This window comes from Diadema antillarum, unplaced genomic scaffold (assembly GCF_040938485.1).
Source record: "Diadema antillarum isolate AM-2024a unplaced genomic scaffold, OU_Dant_1.0 seq00001598_RagTag, whole genome shotgun sequence".
NCBI lineage: Eukaryota > Metazoa > Echinodermata > Echinoidea > Diadematoida > Diadematidae > Diadema > Diadema antillarum.
In genome coordinates this window covers 326,006-345,636 of record NW_027272314.1, presented here as the reverse complement: position 1 = coordinate 345,636, position 19,631 = coordinate 326,006, and the positions used below count along the sequence as shown (strand labels likewise).

The 19,631-nt window shown below is 37.0% G+C and overlaps 2 protein-coding genes across 4 annotated transcripts; both read right to left on the bottom strand.

Moving 5' to 3' along the window:
- Positions 1 to 3,149: 3,149 nt before the first annotated feature.
- LOC139711001 (muscarinic acetylcholine receptor M1-like) lies at positions 3,150 to 4,220 on the bottom strand. Its single transcript, XM_071622917.1, has one exon. The coding sequence runs from the start codon at positions 4,218 to 4,220 to the stop codon at positions 3,150 to 3,152; it is 1,071 nt and encodes a 356-aa protein (XP_071479018.1).
- Positions 4,221 to 11,909: 7,689 nt separating this feature from the next.
- LOC139710991 (C-type lectin domain family 19 member A-like) lies at positions 11,910 to 17,538 on the bottom strand. Of its 3 annotated transcripts, none has more exons than XM_071622907.1 (3): positions 17,459 to 17,538; positions 14,611 to 14,971; positions 11,910 to 12,335 (listed from the first exon to the last, which is right to left on the bottom strand). In XM_071622907.1, exons 2-3 carry the CDS (start codon positions 14,890 to 14,892, stop codon positions 12,072 to 12,074), a joined length of 546 nt encoding a protein of 181 aa, XP_071479008.1. In that variant the 5' UTR covers positions 14,893 to 14,971; positions 17,459 to 17,538; the 3' UTR covers positions 11,910 to 12,071. The 3 variants fall into 3 exon arrangements, with proteins under 3 accessions (XP_071479008.1, XP_071479007.1, XP_071479009.1); XM_071622906.1 differs by having other exon boundaries at positions 14,611 to 14,936; positions 17,459 to 17,528; XM_071622908.1 differs by having other exon boundaries at positions 14,611 to 14,939; positions 17,459 to 17,527.
- Positions 17,539 to 19,631: the final 2,093 nt, after the last annotated feature.

Below are 19,631 nucleotides of genomic sequence, written 5' to 3'. Positions count from 1 at the left end.
GTCTAATCATATTTTGTTTATACGCAAACAAAAACAATAAATCATACAGAGTACACATGTCAATTCATACAACTAACCAATTTGAAAATACAAGTCGCAAAGTATGACACAAGATATAACTAAGAATGGTTATATAACGAGAGGCAATGTAGGCATGCACATCGCAATGGTGACAAAAAGGTAAATATAGAGACGGAAAAGAGTGATTTATTGAAAAGTGGAATTGGATCACTCAAAAAAACACACAAACAAGCATAATACATATTTCATGATATGAGTGCATGTTTCTTTGTGTACGAGTTACTGAAAGTGAGGTGAGGTATACATTATTGAAAGCACTTTTCCTCCAAAAATATCGACCTATGTTTACAAGACATGTCAAAGTGAAAGTGTTTGAAAAGCGTTACGACATGATATGAGATGAGATTTTATCACTGAATTAACAAACAAAGAATAGTTCGTTTGATGCAGCATCCCTCCCCCTCCCCCCCCCAAAAGACCACTAAAAACCGAGGCAATAAAAAAAAAAAAACAGCAAAAAGGACTCATACTGGCATTCGATAATGTCATGGCCGCATATCCTGACAATGGCGACCGAAAAAGTTTATTCTGTGCAAATTCTGGAAGATATTAAAGAGAAATTCCTTCCCAATAATATGTTGTTTGGGTGAGATAGTCAGACGAATTGTCATTTCAGTGTGACGTATGTGTCGAGCAGCTCTCCAGTCAGTTTGTACACAAGGAGTAAACAATTTTCATTTTTCTTCAGAAATGTTTTTGATAGTTGTTTTTAATTGTTTTTGATATAGTGACAACCGTTGTGCATGTCCCCCTCAGTGGATAAGTTCTGTCCGGCAAAATATTAAGAAAAATAAAATTTGCGAACTTGTGCATAAAATATCAGCAAAATGATTGGAGAACTATATAAATACTTGAAACCTCTATCGCAAAATACTAAAAGTTTTCAATTTGCCTTACTCTCTAAACTTCAATAGTTCATAACTTTGTTTGTGTGTATGATGTTTTCTCCCATTTTCGCTGATCCACTTGTGTCGGTCTCATGGACCTTTTTTTTTTCTTTTTTCTCTCTATTTTCCCCTATTGTCAGACTCATGGGCCTTGATTGCCTTATGTCGGACTCATCTCATGGGCCTTACTTGCCTAGTGTCGAGTTGGTGGGCCTTTTTGCTTGGTGCCAAGCTCATGGGCTGCATGACTAGTGGGATGCATGAGACATGGACCTAACATAAATAAAACAAACTCAAAAAAAAAATACACAGTGATCTTACTTTCACAGAAACGGGAGATCTTGTACATTGACGGCTTCATTAATTTCTACCGAAATGTTGTGAATCATCGTGTACTTAGCTTCAAACAAATAAAAGATAACACGAAGTATTGTTTGAGTGGATGCTTCGGCGTCTGTAACTTCCTCCCATGCGAATTCGCCTGTTCCGGTTACTTTTGTACAACTGCGGAAGGATACATATTTGATGCAAGGGATATGTATTCTATTTTAAACCTGAGTACCATGTTTGGTTTAAGCCATCACCTAAGTCCATTATTCTTTAAAGGTTGTGCAATTCTTATACGTGGTTTTACCTCTGTGCATTTTGAAAATACCGTAATTCCTGCTACAAAGCAGACAAGAGTCTTAAGAGGCCCACGTTCATTTGAACATTAGCGTCAAAAATGGAAATCTAGTTGTCGTTATTATGTCATCAAAATGATGATATCTCTCTTAAGTGGTTACATTAATTGAAATTCAACGAATTCTCAACTTTATATTTTCATGTTGTTTTCTTACCTTTCTTGGTATGACTTACTCTATGTTACACATGTACGCGGGTGAGTCCGGAAAGGTGATTTGACCTGATATTAGGGTTTTGTTTTGTTTTGTTTTTTTAAATTTCCCAGACGCTCAAAATATTCACAGGGCTTGCCTGTTGGTCCTGGTCACGTGACATTCTCGATATTTCTTTTTCTTATTACCACAGGCATATGGATACTGACTAACCATTACAATTCATTAATTACCAGACGTTTTGTCTCTCACCATCTTTACTGCTGAAAAGCAACCTTCACAAATATAAACTAAGTTCTGAAATCGCACGATAGTGGAAAATTGAGATGACCAATTGAACCTGAGTACCACGTTTGTTTTAACCCATCACCTAAGTCCATTATTCTTTTAAAGGTTGTGCAATTCTTATCTATGGTTTTACCTCTGTGCATTTTGAAAATGCCGTAATTCCTGCTATACATAGCAGACAAGAGCCTTAAAAGGCCCATGTCAAAACGCATCTTCAATCCACGTTTAAAGTGAAATGCCCAATATAAAAGACTTTAAGATGACGTAGTGTGGCAGACTAGCCTGATGAAGCATAATTATATTCAAGATCTTCCATATCGCCATTGACATACGACAGCTAAATTGATAAGCATGAAAAGAATGGTAGAGAGAAACAAGTGATGGTGTAGACAAAGAAATAAGGAGCATCATCTTGGCTTGACAGTAAACAAAGAAAGTAATTGAGAGGGAAAAGGAGATCGTAGAGTGAAACATGATAAAGAGCTGAAAGCATCCAATGTGTATTTCCCCTTCTGAACACAAATAGTCTACGATGAGCACTGGCAGTACAATATTAAAGGGAGAGCGCCAAAGTGGTTTCTGCTCATCAAACCTTTCAAAGTATGTGTTATCAACGGGGCCTCTGTTTAAGTTTCAATAATTCATATTATCCGTATAGCCACTCAAAACTTTGGTGGAGTATAGCTAATGCTTCGGACGCAGGACGTGCACCTTCTAGTAATGATCCTCTCACAGATAATGTACATTCTAACATCTTACCATTTACTGTCAACGGTAAACATGAATTCTGGCTGTCACTCTATAGGCATTGTAAGAGAAAGTCCACAATCTCTATGACTCTTTGCTCAGAGTGAATACAAAGTACTTTTCAGACGAATGTCAACATTGTAATCGGCCCCTGGTATAACAAGAAGACTACTGGTGTCACAGATAAAACAAGACAATGGTGACATTTGGCGAATAAACTGAAATAAAGGTTTGCGCAAGTAGAAAATACTAGGTGAAAGAGAGAAATTGGCCTGTAGACTGCGATCGCTGTATTAGAATGTCGGTTTGGTCAGCGGCATCTTTTGCAGAAGAAAGCGGCGATCGTCTCCCGGATGAGAGGCTGGGCCATAGCGTAGGCCATTGGGTTGAACAGACTGTTGCTGTAGGTGATCCACCGTGCCACTTCTGTGTAGTCCATTGCGTCGTTGATTATCTTGTACGTGGCTGGTGATATGCTGTAGATTGTGAAACTCATCGAGTTTGGCAGCCAGGTCAAGGCAAAGGCAACCACGATGAAGGTAAGGGTTCTCATAGCCTTTCGCCCTTCGGCCGAAGTCTCGCGCTTGGCCGGGTTCGTCGTCCGCGCCGATACTGTCTCTTCAAGATTATCAAGATGAACACTCCCGCCTTTTCCCCCGATTTTGCTCGTCTGTGCTTGACTCTGGAAACTAGCCATGTCCATACTTCTGTGATTTTCTCGCGACACCTTTTGCGAAATGGTTGATACTTCATGAGGATCATTGAGGGCATCCGATCTTTCAACAGTATTTCCTTGAGAGGAATCTAGCTCTGTGGTGTTCTGCATTTTGATATTTGTTGGAGTTGGACACGATTTTGGGTCCGACATTTTGTCGAGTGTTGACCATTTCTTTGCAAGTGATTTTGATAATCGTCCACTTGCCGTGGATCGGATCTGACGGTAGATGCGTAGATACAAGAACATGATGAGCACAAGAGGGCATACGAATCGGATGGTGAAGGTCATCACGGCTAAACTCAATGTCCTGGTGAAGTTCGGCCTTGGCAAACCCACTGCTGTGGTGAGGCCACTTGGGGCAAGGACGTCCCACACCACGTTGAAGAACATCCAAAAGACGAACGGAATAAGCCACGTGAAAATATTAATGACTGTCGCCAGCGCCCTGCTCCTCTTTGTATAGTGCTTCATCGGATAAAAGGTTGCTAGGTAACGGTCGACGGTGATGACAACCACGCCCAATACTGACACTCCTAGACTGCTGTTCTGCATCATCAGGAGGGCCACGCCCGCTTCCCGCCCAAACACCCAGCCATCATAGAGGATGATGGTTGAGCGGAGAGGCATGATTAGGGTGCCAACCAGGATATCCGCTAAGGTCATATTGAAGATGTAATAGTTGGTATAAGTCCAAAGCCGCCTTTGGCGAGCAAAAGCCAGAAGTATTAAGGCATTGTTGAAGATAGTTACAGCAGAGAGGGCAAGGGTCATGAGGAAGCTGTAACTCACGACTGGTTTCGTAGACTTGACGATCGTTACCTCTGTAGTCTCCATGATATTTATTGCGTCAAGACAACCCTGGACGATCGTCCTCGGTGAGAGCAGAAAGAATCCTAGGCAGAATGAATAAGATTCTAAGTGAGTGTTCAGAATAGTTTCAGGTGAATGATGTCATCACATTTTCAAATTTAAATACCTTTGCCTACATTCCTATTAATAATTGCATAGCTGAGTAGGTGAGAGTTGCCCTGGAAGTCCGCACTTGGCCATCCTGTTCAAATTTAGATTTAGATCATCATTCATATGACAGTTTCACCTTTCAAATTGTACACATGACATTCCCATTACTCCCCCTAAAAATCAATGACATTGGAATGCTTTTTCTTTTTCTCAGAATTCTATCTGTTTACATATACAAAGTTTTGTTTCATAATCTGCAGCTCATCACTGATGATAACCGAAAAGGGCATGTTCTTTTAATTTTTTTGAATGTCGGTATTGCATATTTGATCATGTGACCTAATTGAAAAGAATACACAAGTAGTGGCAACTAAACTAAATTAATGGATATAAAAAACAGCAAAAACAACAATAAAGGACCAAATGATAAATCTAAGAAACGGTCATAAATGAAAGTACATGAATTTAGTAAAGAAAATGACGTGAAATCAATAAGTTTCTATGACCCTTTGAATGGCAACAGCCAGGCTGACAAAATATAGAAAGATGGAGTAATTTTACTGCCTGCCATCTGCTGGCTAGTGACAAAGTTTTCTTTTTTAATAAGAAAATATATAGAATAGATAGATTAAAAATAGAACAGCCACTGTGGATTCCACTAATCTTATCAACTAAGAAAACAGATAATGACACGAAACTTGAAAAAAAAATGGAGTGTAATTGTTAAAAAAACCCAGAAATGGTTTGTTGTATTTCATCTCTTAATTCTGTATTGTTAGCCAATCAATGTTGAACTTTAAAATGGTGGGGAAAGGGAAAAAATTACTCACTTTTAATTGTTCCTAAGATTATACAGTTGCAATTGTACCCTTTCTTGGTCAAAATTTTAAGTTTGGCATTCTTTGACTGTTTGATTTATCCATTTGGTTACATTATTTTTCCACCAGATAATAGTATACGTCTTTGTGTCATGCTATGTAAAATATCGTCCACTTTACCTTTAGTCAAGAATGAATTCGAATATCTTGACTGATTAACTTTTTTTTCAAAAAAATTATCAAACTTTAAACTTTACTTTTGGTTGGCTCTTACTTTATTTTAAAAGAAAAATCAATTTATGTATCTTTGACGGACTCAACTTTTCAACAATCACACAAGTTTCAATTTTGCTCCACTCTAGGATAGTATAGTAGTCCTCACTATGATGACGTACTAATGAATATCTTAAGGAAGGTTTACTAAGACTCATTGCAATATACTCTACAATTTAGGACATATTTTGATGTAACGGTTTTATATCTTACTGATATTAAAAATGCTCTCTGTTTATCTTACTTTCAAGAAATGGGTTCATAGTTTTTTTCTCTTTCCGGTTTTTGTTTGTTTGTTTGTTTGTTTGTTTTTTAGTCTGTTGCCGACAGTTATAACACTGTCACTGTGTTTTAGAGACGCTACTGTCTCCAGTGTGGTCACATATACTCTGTGTCAGTGCTGTTTCTAAACTACCTAAATTGGCATAAAAGGGAAATGAAACTCAAGTAAATTTCAAATAATAAGTATTTAAAAATCATCCGAACTTTCCCATAAAGACATTTTTACTAGGCATGCAAGGACAGTTTATCTTAGTACTAGGAGACACCACATCTTCCCAATACCAACTGGGAATTTACTAGAATTTTTTGTGTTACAGTAGAGTATTATGAATTGTGATTTAACATGCACAATAAGGAAAAAACAAGTAGGCCTATATATGCTATATTTCATCATGTTGTTGATCACTAACGTGTACCGTCAAACTGGCCCGAGGTTTGTCGCATTGAATATACGTACAGGAAGATGGAAAACGTTTTACTAGAAGATCCGCCGAGAAAAGAAATATCCATAACTTTGGATTGACTATACGTAAAGCGGGCCTAAACCATGTCAAAGAGGCCCCTATACAAACATTTCTTTAGAGTTCAGGCTGTAAGAAGCAAAATGTAGCAAAGCCAAAAAAAATCACAATAATAATTATGTTAATGAAAAAAAAAACACCAAATAAATGACTAAAACATACAAAAGTGTTACCTTACGGTTGAGGCTTCCAGAAAATGACGATAACCAATGTCCAGAATCCTGACGAGTGCTTATTTGCAGTGGAAGTGAAAGTAGATGCTACAAGTGTCGTTTTGAGGCTTTTATAACCTCTGCAAAATATTATAATTTATTCATCCTCAGGACCTATCACGTGACCACTTGCCCAGGGTTGATCATTTAAAATTCTGTCCGTGTGACGAGCTCCGTATCTGGTATCCAATAGACATATGTCTAAACGTGTCTTCTGCATTGACACGTCAACTTAGATAATATGCTAATACCATTTTCTCTTATGTTTATATTTCTTTGTTACTATTCATGACACGCTGCTATTACCGTCGAACTCGTTTAACGCGAAACGCAACGTTCCTTCCAATCTCTCTAATGCTTTTAATGCGAACAGCTATCAAAACAAGCTTGCTTTTATGTACCTCGCATCATATTTTATCTCTTGTTTGTTTGTTTGTTTTTGCCTCCTTTCGTACCCCAGCATTACATATTCATTCATTCTTTCGCCATCTGATTTTGTGCTTACTTTTTTTATTTTAGTGTATCCAACACTCTGTCGAGAAATGTTAGAATAGATCGAGTGAATTAATAAATGAAATCAAACTTTACATTGCCTACAAAAGTGTTCTTTAGATAGTGCCTATTTCTTTGGGTCAGGAATTAATTGCTCATCTTCTATAGACACATGTCATTCCTGTATAGAGATTGGAATAAAACCTGTGATTATTTAACCACAAATGCAAAGTAAAAAAAAAAATTCATGACTTCCAAAGAACTTGGAGAATCATTCCGAGTGACAGTGACTTCTGTGTTAATTTTGCTGATCTTGTGAGTCTGATTATCAGAAACATAACGGTGTTTTAATGTGTGGTGAAACTATGTATGATTCATTAATTCAACTGTTGAAGAAACAAGGAAAACTTTGGTCCTGGTTAATTGTAGCTATATGATCACCTTTGATTTGGGTTTCAGGACGAATTTGCATTATTGCCTCTAAAGAATACTACGCCAAATTTGGGTTTAAGGTAAAAGTAATAACTGAAAACTACGACGTTTTGCACCTCATGTGGAAATACTGCCTTCATGAAACTCCGGGGTTCTTTATCCTACAGCCTTTTTATTAGTTTCAACGGAAAGTTCATGTAGGGCCAACATGTCCGTCAATCTTTATTTACTCTAGGGTGTCATATATCTCGTAAGCAGATTGTGAGTATTTGTTTGGTTTGAAACAACGAAAAATCTCCCTCGGTTTTCCATTGTTCAAAGTCCGTGCTTCATCACGTAGGCTAAGGTAGTGATGACAACGTAGATATCATCATTGTAAGTGAGTGTGTAAGTGTAGATACTAGTATTTTTGCTCTTTTTCACATCATGTCAGTGCCTGAAAACTGCACAGGCCTACAGTCTGTGGTGCACAATAATAGTTTATTTCTTGTTTGTGACTTGCTATGGCTTCGAAATGAAGTAGCGGTATGTTATTGTGCTTACAGGCGATACTACATGACTATTGTCTGCGCATTAATATTACTGCGATGACGTTATAGATAGATATCGCGTTAGCTATATTAATTGCGGAAATTTCCGCGTAGACACTTCGTGCGTGCGAGCTCGCGCTCACACACACACACACACGAAAAAGTGTTGTAGCGCACGCGAATCATATTCCATGATTCTTTCGAAGGCCCAAACATTACGTACACTGGATGTCTTGGTCAAAGATCGCTGACTTTAGTTAACTTAGTTCCATTCAAGTTTATTTGATTCATTTATCCTTTGCTTGTTTTGAGTACCGTCTGGCATAGAAAATCCCATATAGCAGGCTACAGACTGTCCAAAGTCCCTGACACAGAAAGACTTAAACAGCAAATCCATTTTTATAATATATGTTTCACTACTCATCCTTAAATTGGTCTATATTTTCTTTAAAACTTTCACACCCTTTTTGATTTTTTTTTTTTTTTTTTGGGGGGGGGGAGGTGTGATCATGACCTTTTTTCGTATGAGTTTTTAATCCTCCGTGTGCTGCATTAATTTCCAGTCCACAGGTATGTGTGTGTAAAATTTATGCGTATTCTGACTCATTGGCAAAGAAAGGGTTAATGCATTGAAGGCGCAGAGGAGAGAGAGAGTGAGAAAGAGTGAGCTGAAGAAGCATCATAGACACGCCCACGTAACTCTAGGTAACCATGACGCAAAGTCAGTAGAGGCAACTTGAAAGGTCAGATTATACTGAGTCCGTGTAACTTCCTTTTGTAATTATTTCAAGTCAAGGTATACGTGTTGATTTCAGAATGAGAAGGTTTAAAGATTGTAAAGAAGTTAGATAAGAAGAAGAAGAAGAGGAGGAGGAGAGAACTTTAATTCTTATAATACCACGCTAATATTGGGATGACATTATTTATACGTTCTCTAGATGGCATTCATACGGCTTTTTAAATCCTTGTTATTGTAAAGGCATTCGGTTCATTGATCATGCTCAAATATATATTTTTCATATCTTTGGAGGTAGAATGCAGAAAGAATATTATTACTTCTTCAAGAGTTGAAATACCTTCTACAGTGTTTACTTCTCCTCTCATTATATATTTAAAGGTCAGAGCAATTACATACCGATTTGTCGATGTCAGCGACTTTTTGAATACCTTTTCACCCCTAAATGAAGTCAAGGTCTTAACTTGTTTGATTCCACTTTCTTTTTAAATCTATTTCACAATGCATCAGTCACAGCGATCATCCAGCAGTGCTATTGTAGAGTGTCTTCTTCTTCTTCTTCTATAGTCACTTGCCATATCCTTCTTCTCCATATTAATCTTCTTTGTTATCTTCCCCAGGTTCCGATGCGTTAAGAATGACGTGCGGTTTATATAATTCAAAGAAATAAGTCGAGATGAATTGAGTGCATTCAGGTGTCTCTTTCTTCTGGAGCTATAGTGATGAGCAATTAACGAAAAGTACAGCTGGAAAGCTCCATTGACATCGTGCAACAACAAGAATACCGCCCATAGAATACCCCCTCCCTTCCCCTTCAGATTCATTCTTTATACTGTAGTTTTCTTTTTCGCTGCGACTCTCTTTGTGATGATGCTATATAATGGCAATGGTATGCGAAAAAGATATTGCCGTCGACATTCTGTAAAGAACAGATGATTTGATTTGATAGTAAGAAATATTTTGACCATGCCCGAGAGTGTTTCATCTTGGGTTTATTTTTCAACCATCTATCGAGGGTTTTGTCATTCGGTGGATTTCATGATTTCAAAAGAAAATTAAACAGCCGTATACCACTTACCTCAAAAGGCATATCCGACAATGAACGGCTGCATAAATATGTATGTATGCAGTCAATATTATCTATATCTATTCACAACTGTTATTATACGCATCTAGACTTCCTACATATAATGTGTTTTACAAACGATGTATAAAAACAATCTAATATCTATCTTTATGTATGTATTATATATATATATATATATATCTATATGTTTAACATGATTTATTCATATTAAACACAAGTTATGTTTGTTTATCAAATATCAGTGAGAACGACTTTGATTGTTCAAATTTCATTATTATACATATATGTATATATATATATATATATATATATAGTATTATAAAGTGTGTGTGTGTGTGTGTGTGTGTGTGTGTGTTTGTAGTGGTTAATTAAGAATCTTAGACGCGCCTGGATATATAAACAGAATGAAAATTAAAATTGAAAATAAACTTATTAGTCATACAGAAGCATTCAATCACTCATGCACGGTTGGATTGTGCCGATTTGGTGGGTAGTATCGCGCTCCGTCGCGTTGACTGGAACCAAACATGATTTTGTTCAAAGCCCCCCCCCCCCCCCCCCCCCCCCACCGGAGGGGAGGGGTGCCTGTAAAGGGTGCATTTCGAGCGAACGGGCTTTCAAATACTTTTTCTTCTTTATGTAACAACAATGAGGAAAGTGATGATTACAGGAAATTTTATAAAGTTTAAGATTGTTGAAGAGAAAAGAAGAGTCAAGTAGCTTGCTTTTCAGGACACATGAAATAATAAAGAGATATTTACAAAGTTTATTTCATTCAGGGCAAATGGAAAAACTGTATCTGAATTAAAAGTGCTGTTTGCCTGTGTGTGTGTGCGCGCGCGCGTGTGTGTGTGTGTGAACTTAAAGCATGTCTGTGTATTGTGTGTATGTGTGTACGTAAAGCATGTTTGTGTACATTGATGTTTGCTTGTGTGTATGTGTGCATTTTATGTGTGCGTGCCCGCATCCACGCGTTTCTGTGTTTACAGTTCACATGTACGTTGCGTGAATTTAGCAGTTAGGAGTGAACAAATATTCCTTCGTAGTTCAAACAACTCAAAGAAACTGGCAGAAATAAATGATGCAGTTAATGGCTTATTCTCTTTCTATAGTCTTCTGTCGTTTTTCTATATCATCTTCTTTTTCAGCCACATGCTTTCTTTTCTTTATTTCTTCTTCATCTCTTCTCTTCTCTTTCTTCTCCTTCGCCTTACCTCTCCATTATTATCTATTTCCTTGCACCATTGTGCATTTATCATTTAATCTTGTTGTATCCTCTTTCTTCCCCATTGTCTTTAAAATTTCTCTTTCTTCTTTTCTTTCTGTCCCTTACATTATACATTTACCATTTATAAGTCTTAATTCTAATAATAATGTTTCAACAGGAAATTATTGCCATTATTTTCGTTAAAACCATTCATTATGACCTAAAAAATGTTTGCTTTTATAGGTGTCAAAACGTAACGCTTTTATAGAAAATGAAAGAAATTTCCAGTCGCACATGTATAGCTCCATGGTTACATTTTACATCAACAATGTTAGTCGTAAATAATATGCAGCGTGAGTTTTTAAAATGTGACCTTTTTATTTTTGATCAGTATTTTATATAAGTTCCTTACTAAACAGCAAATAAAGATATAAATCAACGCACTCATGATTATCTGTCGTTGATTTATGCTGGCTATGAAATTAGTAAATAGATTAAAAGATAGACTTTGTTTCTCTCTCTCTCTCTCTCTCTCTCTCACACACACACACACACACACACACACAATGATTTTGAGAAAAGAACCTTTGAGCAATGTTTCATCTCATCCACCCCGACCCCCCCCCCTTCCCTTGGCAGAAACAGAAGAATGAGGCAAAAACAAATGAAAGAAACAAAAATAAAAAACAAGGAATGAAAGAACCATCAAAACTAATACTGACTAAAGTGAGCGCCCTATCACCACCAGTGACACACATCAACATGTCGAAACATTCAAAGATACAAATCATGTAGACTTTGAACTTTTGTTTTATTTATTCATCATTTTGCTGCGTTATCATCATACCGCTACTGCAAGCTATCATTAATAATAGGTTCTAATGACCACGCCCATTACTCAGTAGATTGCGTCTGATTTTTGCTCACTTCCTTTCCCTACGTCATTTTATTCTCGTTTTCCCCCTTACGAGCTGGCGGGCATTTCGCACATGAAAGGAATTTCTACTAAGTAGCTTCCCGTGCATCGCAGGTCGTTCCAACCCCTGAGATCATCATCCGTGGCGTGTCTCCGCAGAACCTGAACGCAGTTCTCGATGCCGGCGACATCGTTGGGTTCGTTGGGCTGCCAGTTGAAGTACCCGGCCGGTGTCCCATCGGTCCACTCCCACTCGCCATCGGGGTTGTTCCGGTGGAGCCCCATCCAGTAGCCGTAGAGACGTGGGTCAACCTGTGAGAAAATGATTTCATTCCAAGCGAATTCAACCCGTGAATAAAGATAAGGCTGTCTTGAACGATATTTTCTATAAAAGCAGTTATACCAGAACAAGGATGGCGTACGCCATAAGTCAAGTTCGTCAATTCCTGCATTGATAAACATAGGATGACTTACTTTTGCTCTTTTGTAATGGTATATTGTGCTTTTATTAGGCACGATAAAGGTTAACAATACAATGAGATTATATAATAGTTCTTTTTATTTGTCTGTTTTATGTGTGTGTGTGTGTGTGTGTGTGTGTGTGTTGGTTGTGCGTTTTTTTGGGATGCATGAAATGATACAAGATATTTCACACATTCTATCTTCTACAGATATAATATTATACCAAACCTTGTTTTCGTGTACTTTCATAGTAAAGAAGGTAAAGGGGAAATATTGGCTTTGTTATGCCACGTTCACTTCAGTTCAAGTTTGTTCGATGTTGTACATTCTCTATATCGATCATATAGGATAATCTGAAGTAAGTACTATGTATGAAAAGTTTTTTTTTTGTAATTATTTGCAATGTTTGTCGTAACTAACTGTAAATAGATATGGCTCTATAATGTGATTTTGGCAATTTGTTTTTGTTTGTTTTTTAAAGTGATGTACGCTTTTACAAGCTCTTTTTTCAGCACTCTTGTACAGATTTATAATAAGTCTGTAAAAAAAAAATTATGCTAAAAATGGAGCTTGTAAAGCGTATACATGACTAAAAACACAAACTGCCAAAATCACGTTATCATTTGTTAAAGGGGGCTGTACAGTACTGGTTGAGGCGGGGATTCATATTTTGAACATTCCTAAGTGAGATAATAAGAAACCTCTTATAATATGAAAGAGCATGTAATTTTAAGAAGGATTCAACGTTTATTGAAAATTGGTTTTCAAATGGCTGAGATATCCAAAAAAAAAGTGATAATAATAAAAGACTACAGGCCACGCCTTTTATTAGGATCTCTTTGTTTCATTTTGTTTTTGGATATCTCAGCCATTTCAAAACCGATTTTCATCAAATAAAGTTTACATATCCGTCAGAATTGCATGCTCTTTGACATCTCATATAGAGTGGTTTCTGAATATCTCGCGAAACGATGAAAGCTAAGTCCTCACCTCGACCAGAAGAGTACACGCCCTTTAACACTGGATATGTATATATATCAAAGATATATGTATATATCAAAGATATACGTAGATTAACTATGTACTACATTATACTAGGTAATAATCATTCAAATGCGAAAATCGAGGAATATGAAACAATTGTGAGTTATGACTACATGTCAACGAATGTTATGATAACTCCCATGTGGCTATGCCGGTGAATGAGGTAATAATGTCAAATTATGGTAATATATTTCTCGACGGTTTTTTCAGAAGAGTCATTATAGAGTGGAGTTCGGCACAAAACAGGAATATGCGTGATACTCTTCTTTGCTTTCAAGTAAGGAGGCAAAACACAGTGATGATTGGCCATAAACCAATGAATTGTCCATATTCATCAGACAGACATATCAAAGGGGAAAGAGAAAAAAATGAACGAATGAGGTGGAGACCTGCTATCACACTGTTGGACAGTGTGAAACTCCCGCATCTTACAATATGAGGTCGCACTGATATATGTGAAATAGGGGCCAAACCTGTAAGGTCCGTCATGGGAATAACTATTCAGCCATCTCCCTTTTCCCTATGTGAGATGTACCATCGCCATGGAGAGCAAACTATGGCCTTGCCGTTGGACGAGATTCTTTTCCTCATTGTCAACATACCGAGCTTTTAATTCTACTTGTTACGATTCTGATCTTCAAATGAGGAGCGCGCTCTCGCGGTTTGATCCTGAGAAGTCTGTTTAGACGATGCGTTGAGAATGTTATTCCGAATGTTTGTTATTCAGATAAGGAAGAAAGTATGTTATTCCCAAGGCCCGTTAATCCGAAAACGAAATTGGGTTCGTGATTCCTAAGAGTCGTCAACAGACCTACGCACTTTTTCATCATTATCAGATTAATGGACCTTATTTCACTTTCGGACACGTGTCGGATAATCGTGTACCTTCTGAATATTCAAACGCTCCGATTAACTGTTATAGCATCTAAATACTTAGATCCTTTGGAGTGACGATTTCTCGGAATAAGGAAACTTATTTCATATTCGGACTAACAAAACTTTAGAATAACGAACATCACAGCAATGATCATAGCAGATGAGCTAAAGGTCCACACCCACGAGCCATTGACGACATCCTTACCTTCCATTCGGGCGTGTCTCCGGCAATGGATCGGAAGAGGTCGTAGGCGAAGACGTTCTCGGCGTCGTTCGCGATCGACACCAGCGAGCCCTGCTCGTCGGTATACTCGAGACACCTCCTCAGCGCCTCTGGCTGGTCGACCCTCTCCTCGTAGTACCGGTAGCAGCTGCTCTCGAAGAGGCTCCATCCAGAGGGGCAGGAAACTGGATGACAACCAGTCCCCCGGGCCGCGCCCGCCGAGAGCGCGATTAAGAGCCCCAGGGTCACGAGGAGATGTTTCATCCTTAATCAGTGCGTGCGTTAAGGGTCCTCAAAATGAAACTGAGCTGCTGAAACGATATCCATTGACCTTCACTAATGACTACCATCATTTTTCATCAAGGAGTCATCAATATAAAAAGAGACCAAAAGGTGAAATGAAAACAAGAAAAAAAAAAAACAGCACCAAAATCTAAAAATACATATAGTGCTCTTCACACTACAGGGCCGTGTCGTGTGGAAAACGAAAAAAAAAAAAACAACTAATAATAATGATAGATAAGAATTTTAAAAAAAAAAATCGTAGGAGGAAGGCGTGATTGTCTTTGAAGTATTGCAGTGCGCACGTTTTGACTTAACTTTTGATAACATAGATATTCAAACTTAGCATATCGTTAAAGAAAAAGAAGAATGCGAAGATTAGGTCTGCGAGAGAGTTTCAACATGGACAGGCCCATGTTGATAGACTTAAAGGCATAATTTACTATTTGTAGATGAAATAAAAATCCAGCTTTAGTGCTTCAAAATAGTTCTGAAATTAGAGTTAGGGATAGAAACAACGGTGAACCAATGTAAAATTTTGAATCGTTATAATCAATGTTAACTATATTGTCAAATACACAAAGTGTGAAAATTAGTTATAATAAAAATGTTTCTAGACTAAACCGTCTACAGTTATGGTTTATTGAGAAAAATTGTGATATATCCTCATATTTTAGACTTTATTACGAAACTTTTAAATGATAGGATGCTTTGTGATATAACTGACCTACACATATGCATCAGATGTGAGAACGCGAACATTTTTTTTTTGAAATCACTGTTCCCAATGGTAAACAATACCTTTAAAGGGATGGTATAGTTTTGGTTGAGATAGGGATTCAGGTTGTAACATTTTGTGAGATGATTAAAAACCACTTATGTGAAATGTTAAAGAACATGCAATCCCAGAGAGTAGTTCACAGTTTCTTTGAAAAAAAAAAAATCTGTTTGAAAATGGCGGGGATGTCCAAAAAAAACAAAAAAACAAAACAAAACAAAACAAAACAAAGAGCTACAAATAAAGCCGGGTCCCACCTTTTCTTTTCTTCGGACCACTTTGTTTTACTTTGCTTTAAGAATAAAACTGTTGATTCCTCGTAGAAATTTTCTTTGATATTTTCACATAAGTGGTTTTGTAATTATAAGTATATCTCACAAAAAGTTCAAAGTTGAATCACCATTTCAACCAGAATTATACTGATTCTGATACGGATACTGTTTGTTATTTCTGCCTTTTCCAAATCACACATAACAAAAGAATACATATACATGATATATTTTGAAATTAACATTACACGACGCAAAAGCTAGATAGCATACTGTCTTACACATGAATTCAAGGTACACATACACTATGAACATGACAGTATTCGATGTATGAGACGTATAGCATAATACATATCACACACACACACACACACACACACACACACACACACAGAAGGAAATCGTGGAATTAACAGTTATAGATTATGTATATAATGATTGATTATTCATTCAAAATATGTCATGTCGTTACACTAAACAAATTTCAGAACAAAAAATAAATAAAAGAGGAGGATTTGAATGAATTTATTTTAAAATTGAGCATTTTTAGACATTACAATAACAGAAAAGCAGGAGACCGGGATCATAAGCAGCAGCTTGACATGGATCGGAGCCTCGGGGTAAAATTCGAAACTTAAATTCTATTTGCATAACTGTAACTATAACTGACGTGTCTAAAAAAAATATACCATCCCTTTACTTGTATAGATGATTTGAAATTCGGGTTCAGTGGCAACTATCGTATAACAATAAATTTCAATACTTTTTGAAAACATAATTATCCTGAACTCATAAGTGAAATCTGCCAACAAACTCTCTTCGGGAATACACCCAGTTGTCGTCCTCAATTTGGCTATTCCAATAACCGTTAACAGTGAAAGGAAACTCTTTGCCACAAAACTGGCTTCAACCATAAAATCAATGTTGTAGCTATGTTTAATATTGTCTCTTCGAGTTGGTTACCAGTAAACCGTGAGCTACTATATTAGTCATTTCCATGTTAAATCTGGTTTTTAAGAGTTGTAGCCATGGAAACAATACTCGGAAATGTTATGTTTGTAAGTTTCTTGTTGGAATCATTAACAAGAGTTTCAAACAAGATGTCTCACTAAATCAATCTCCAATTTTTTTATTTTTTTTTTGCAGAAAAGAACAACAAGTTAATACAAAGGAGATAATTTATGTGCGTTCATTTTCATAGCTCTGGTAAGGAGACCCGCCAGCTTACACCTCATTAAAGTAAAATTGAACCAAACCGATCCACTCAGCTCTTCACTCTGGTATAACAGAGTACCGGTCTTTCGGGAACACACCAGCCGAGTGAAAACTTTAGCAAACTTTGTCTCTTTCACGGGAGAAGAAGTTCAGAATATTAATCTCACCCTTCATCCAACTGTAATTGACCACATGGAAGATCAGCTAAGCAGCTGCTGAATATGGGCTATCAGCCATCTTCTCAGGTGGAAATGAAACAAACAAACCAACAAACCCTTCTTCTTACCTGCTGGCCAACGCTTTGTTCGAACCTGGCTGGAACTGGACCTATCTACCCCAAGTTCGTATAGCACCGCTGAAAGTTAGGAATATGGTACATTGCAGCTAAATTATTGTACTTTTAACTGTGGATACCTGTCTGACGTGTCAAAAATACCTCGCGCATGCGCAAGGCGAACAGAGTCGTGGGTGGATAGACCAGAACTATTCCGTTTCCAATTTTGATATTGTCAATCCATTTCGGACGAGAATGCTTACAGGTAGTGAATATCCGAATATACTTTCAAGTTTATCATTTGCAGAGATAAAATTAGATTACCACATCATACCCTCGCCGAACGTTAGCTATATTGTAGGGACCTATATACATCTTACAAACTCTGCTCTTTAGTAGGTCCCCTACATTCATGTTTGTAAAATTGTCTTCTCTTGTATTCTTTGTAATTACGACGCTATGTCCAGTCTTATGTTCAATCGATTGTATCATGTTATTTGTGTTTGAGATGTTAAGCCTTCACAGACCCACTCTTAATTGCACCAAAAAAAAAAAACCAAAAAAAAAAAGCAATGAGGAGAAGGAGGAGATGAAGGTAAATTGGATTTAGCTTTTACCTTACCTGTTATACTTACAATTGTATTATGAAATAGGTCTATAGTGACAGTAAACTTAAAGCAGGTTATTTGCTGCGTGACATTATTTCACACCTTTTCTTCTTTGAATTATTTCCACTTTGTAATAAACAAGGAAGAGGAGAATGAAGAAAGAAAAATCCTTTTATTTGTTAAAATGACTGAAACCTGTGTTAAAGCTGACTTTAAAGTTTAATACATTTTGTTTTTGTATGTGTGTGAAAATTCTCCAAGCATAATACGCATAATATGAAGTTTTTTTTTCTTTTTCCCTTTTCATTTCCATTTTCTAGTCAAGACAAAGTAATACATACAGTACGCATTTATTCATAATATCTATTCCACAATGTATGTCCATGTTGACATCAAGTTCTTTATTTTTCGTGTGGAATGCTGATTCTCATGTATGACCTTCAGATCAAACCCAGTATTGAAAAAAAAAATAATCAGATGATAAGGAAGAAAGGGAATAGGAAAACGATCTACATAAACCCCATTTGTTTGTTTGTGTAATGGATAGAGTTGATCACAAATTAAGATATATATGTATTTGTTGTACGAGCCCCCCTTTTCCAGTACCAACCAGGTTTAAATACATGTTTGTAATTTGTAATACATGTAGTTTCTCGGTAATCAGAATTATCATTTTATGTTTTGTTTTTGGTAACAGTTCCAGGGAAAGTTAACTCATATAATCATTTTTATATATAATTATACTTAACAAAGATAAAATGTTTGTTAGTATAATGTAATACGATAAGATTGATTTAAAGCTCTGCTACACGAAGCTGTCTCAGTAATTTGTCTTATGTTGTGTTTGTTACTTGTACACCGCCGGAAAATATGCATCCGTTTAACACTAAAGAAGTAATGATTGACAAAATTTATTACATTTCTGGAATGTTGTTATTATGAACTTTGCGGTAGCTGGAGGGGGGGGGGGGGGGGGGGGGAGGGACACGGATCACCTGTTTTGGGACACCGTCGCCCAGCAACCTTCGTTGCTGTACTACTTGGGCTTGTTTATAGGTGCTGTTTATACTCATGGATAGTTATGGCAATTTGTTGTATCATATCAGGTGATGTTGGCCCCTTGACTGCCGTTGGTCGTCTTAATGTATTAGTTATTTAAAATTCAAAGCCATAACATATTTAAAATAACTGGAGATTGGGAGGCGTTCTGTTGTCAGAACGTTATTTTTATGCAAGAGTGTAATGACGTAATAATTGTGCAAACATTTTTCCCAGGTGACAACAAGCCTTTATTTTTTCATCTATTCTCGGCTTTGCTTTTGCCTTCTTATGCACACACACACACCTGTAGACACATCTATACCCACGAATGTTATAAGTTAATTGCATAGCCGTTTTGTTCAGTTCGTCAAGATTTGTTGTCTAGATTCTCTTTTCATTCCCCCTCTCACTCACATTTTTCTTTCTCTCTCTCTCTCTCTCTCCCTCCCTCCCTCGCTCTTTTATCTAGGGTACTCACTCAGTGAGACAGATTGGGCTATCTATTATTTTATGTATTTACACATTGTGTACTCGTA

What these genes read in the sequence shown, in the direction of transcription:
- LOC139710991 (XM_071622907.1), bottom strand. Translation starts at nt 14,892, where the DNA reads ATGAAACATCTCCTCGTGACCCTGGGGCTCTTAATCGCGCTCTCGGCG. An exon ending in GAGACACGCCCGAATGGAAG is followed by an intron (nt 12,336 to 14,610) that starts GTAAGGATGTCG and finishes ATTTTCTCACAG; the next exon opens with GTTGACCCACGTCTCTACGG.
- LOC139711001 (XM_071622917.1), bottom strand. Translation starts at nt 4,220, where the DNA reads ATGACCTTAGCGGATATCCTGGTTGGCACCCTAATCATGCCTCTCCGC.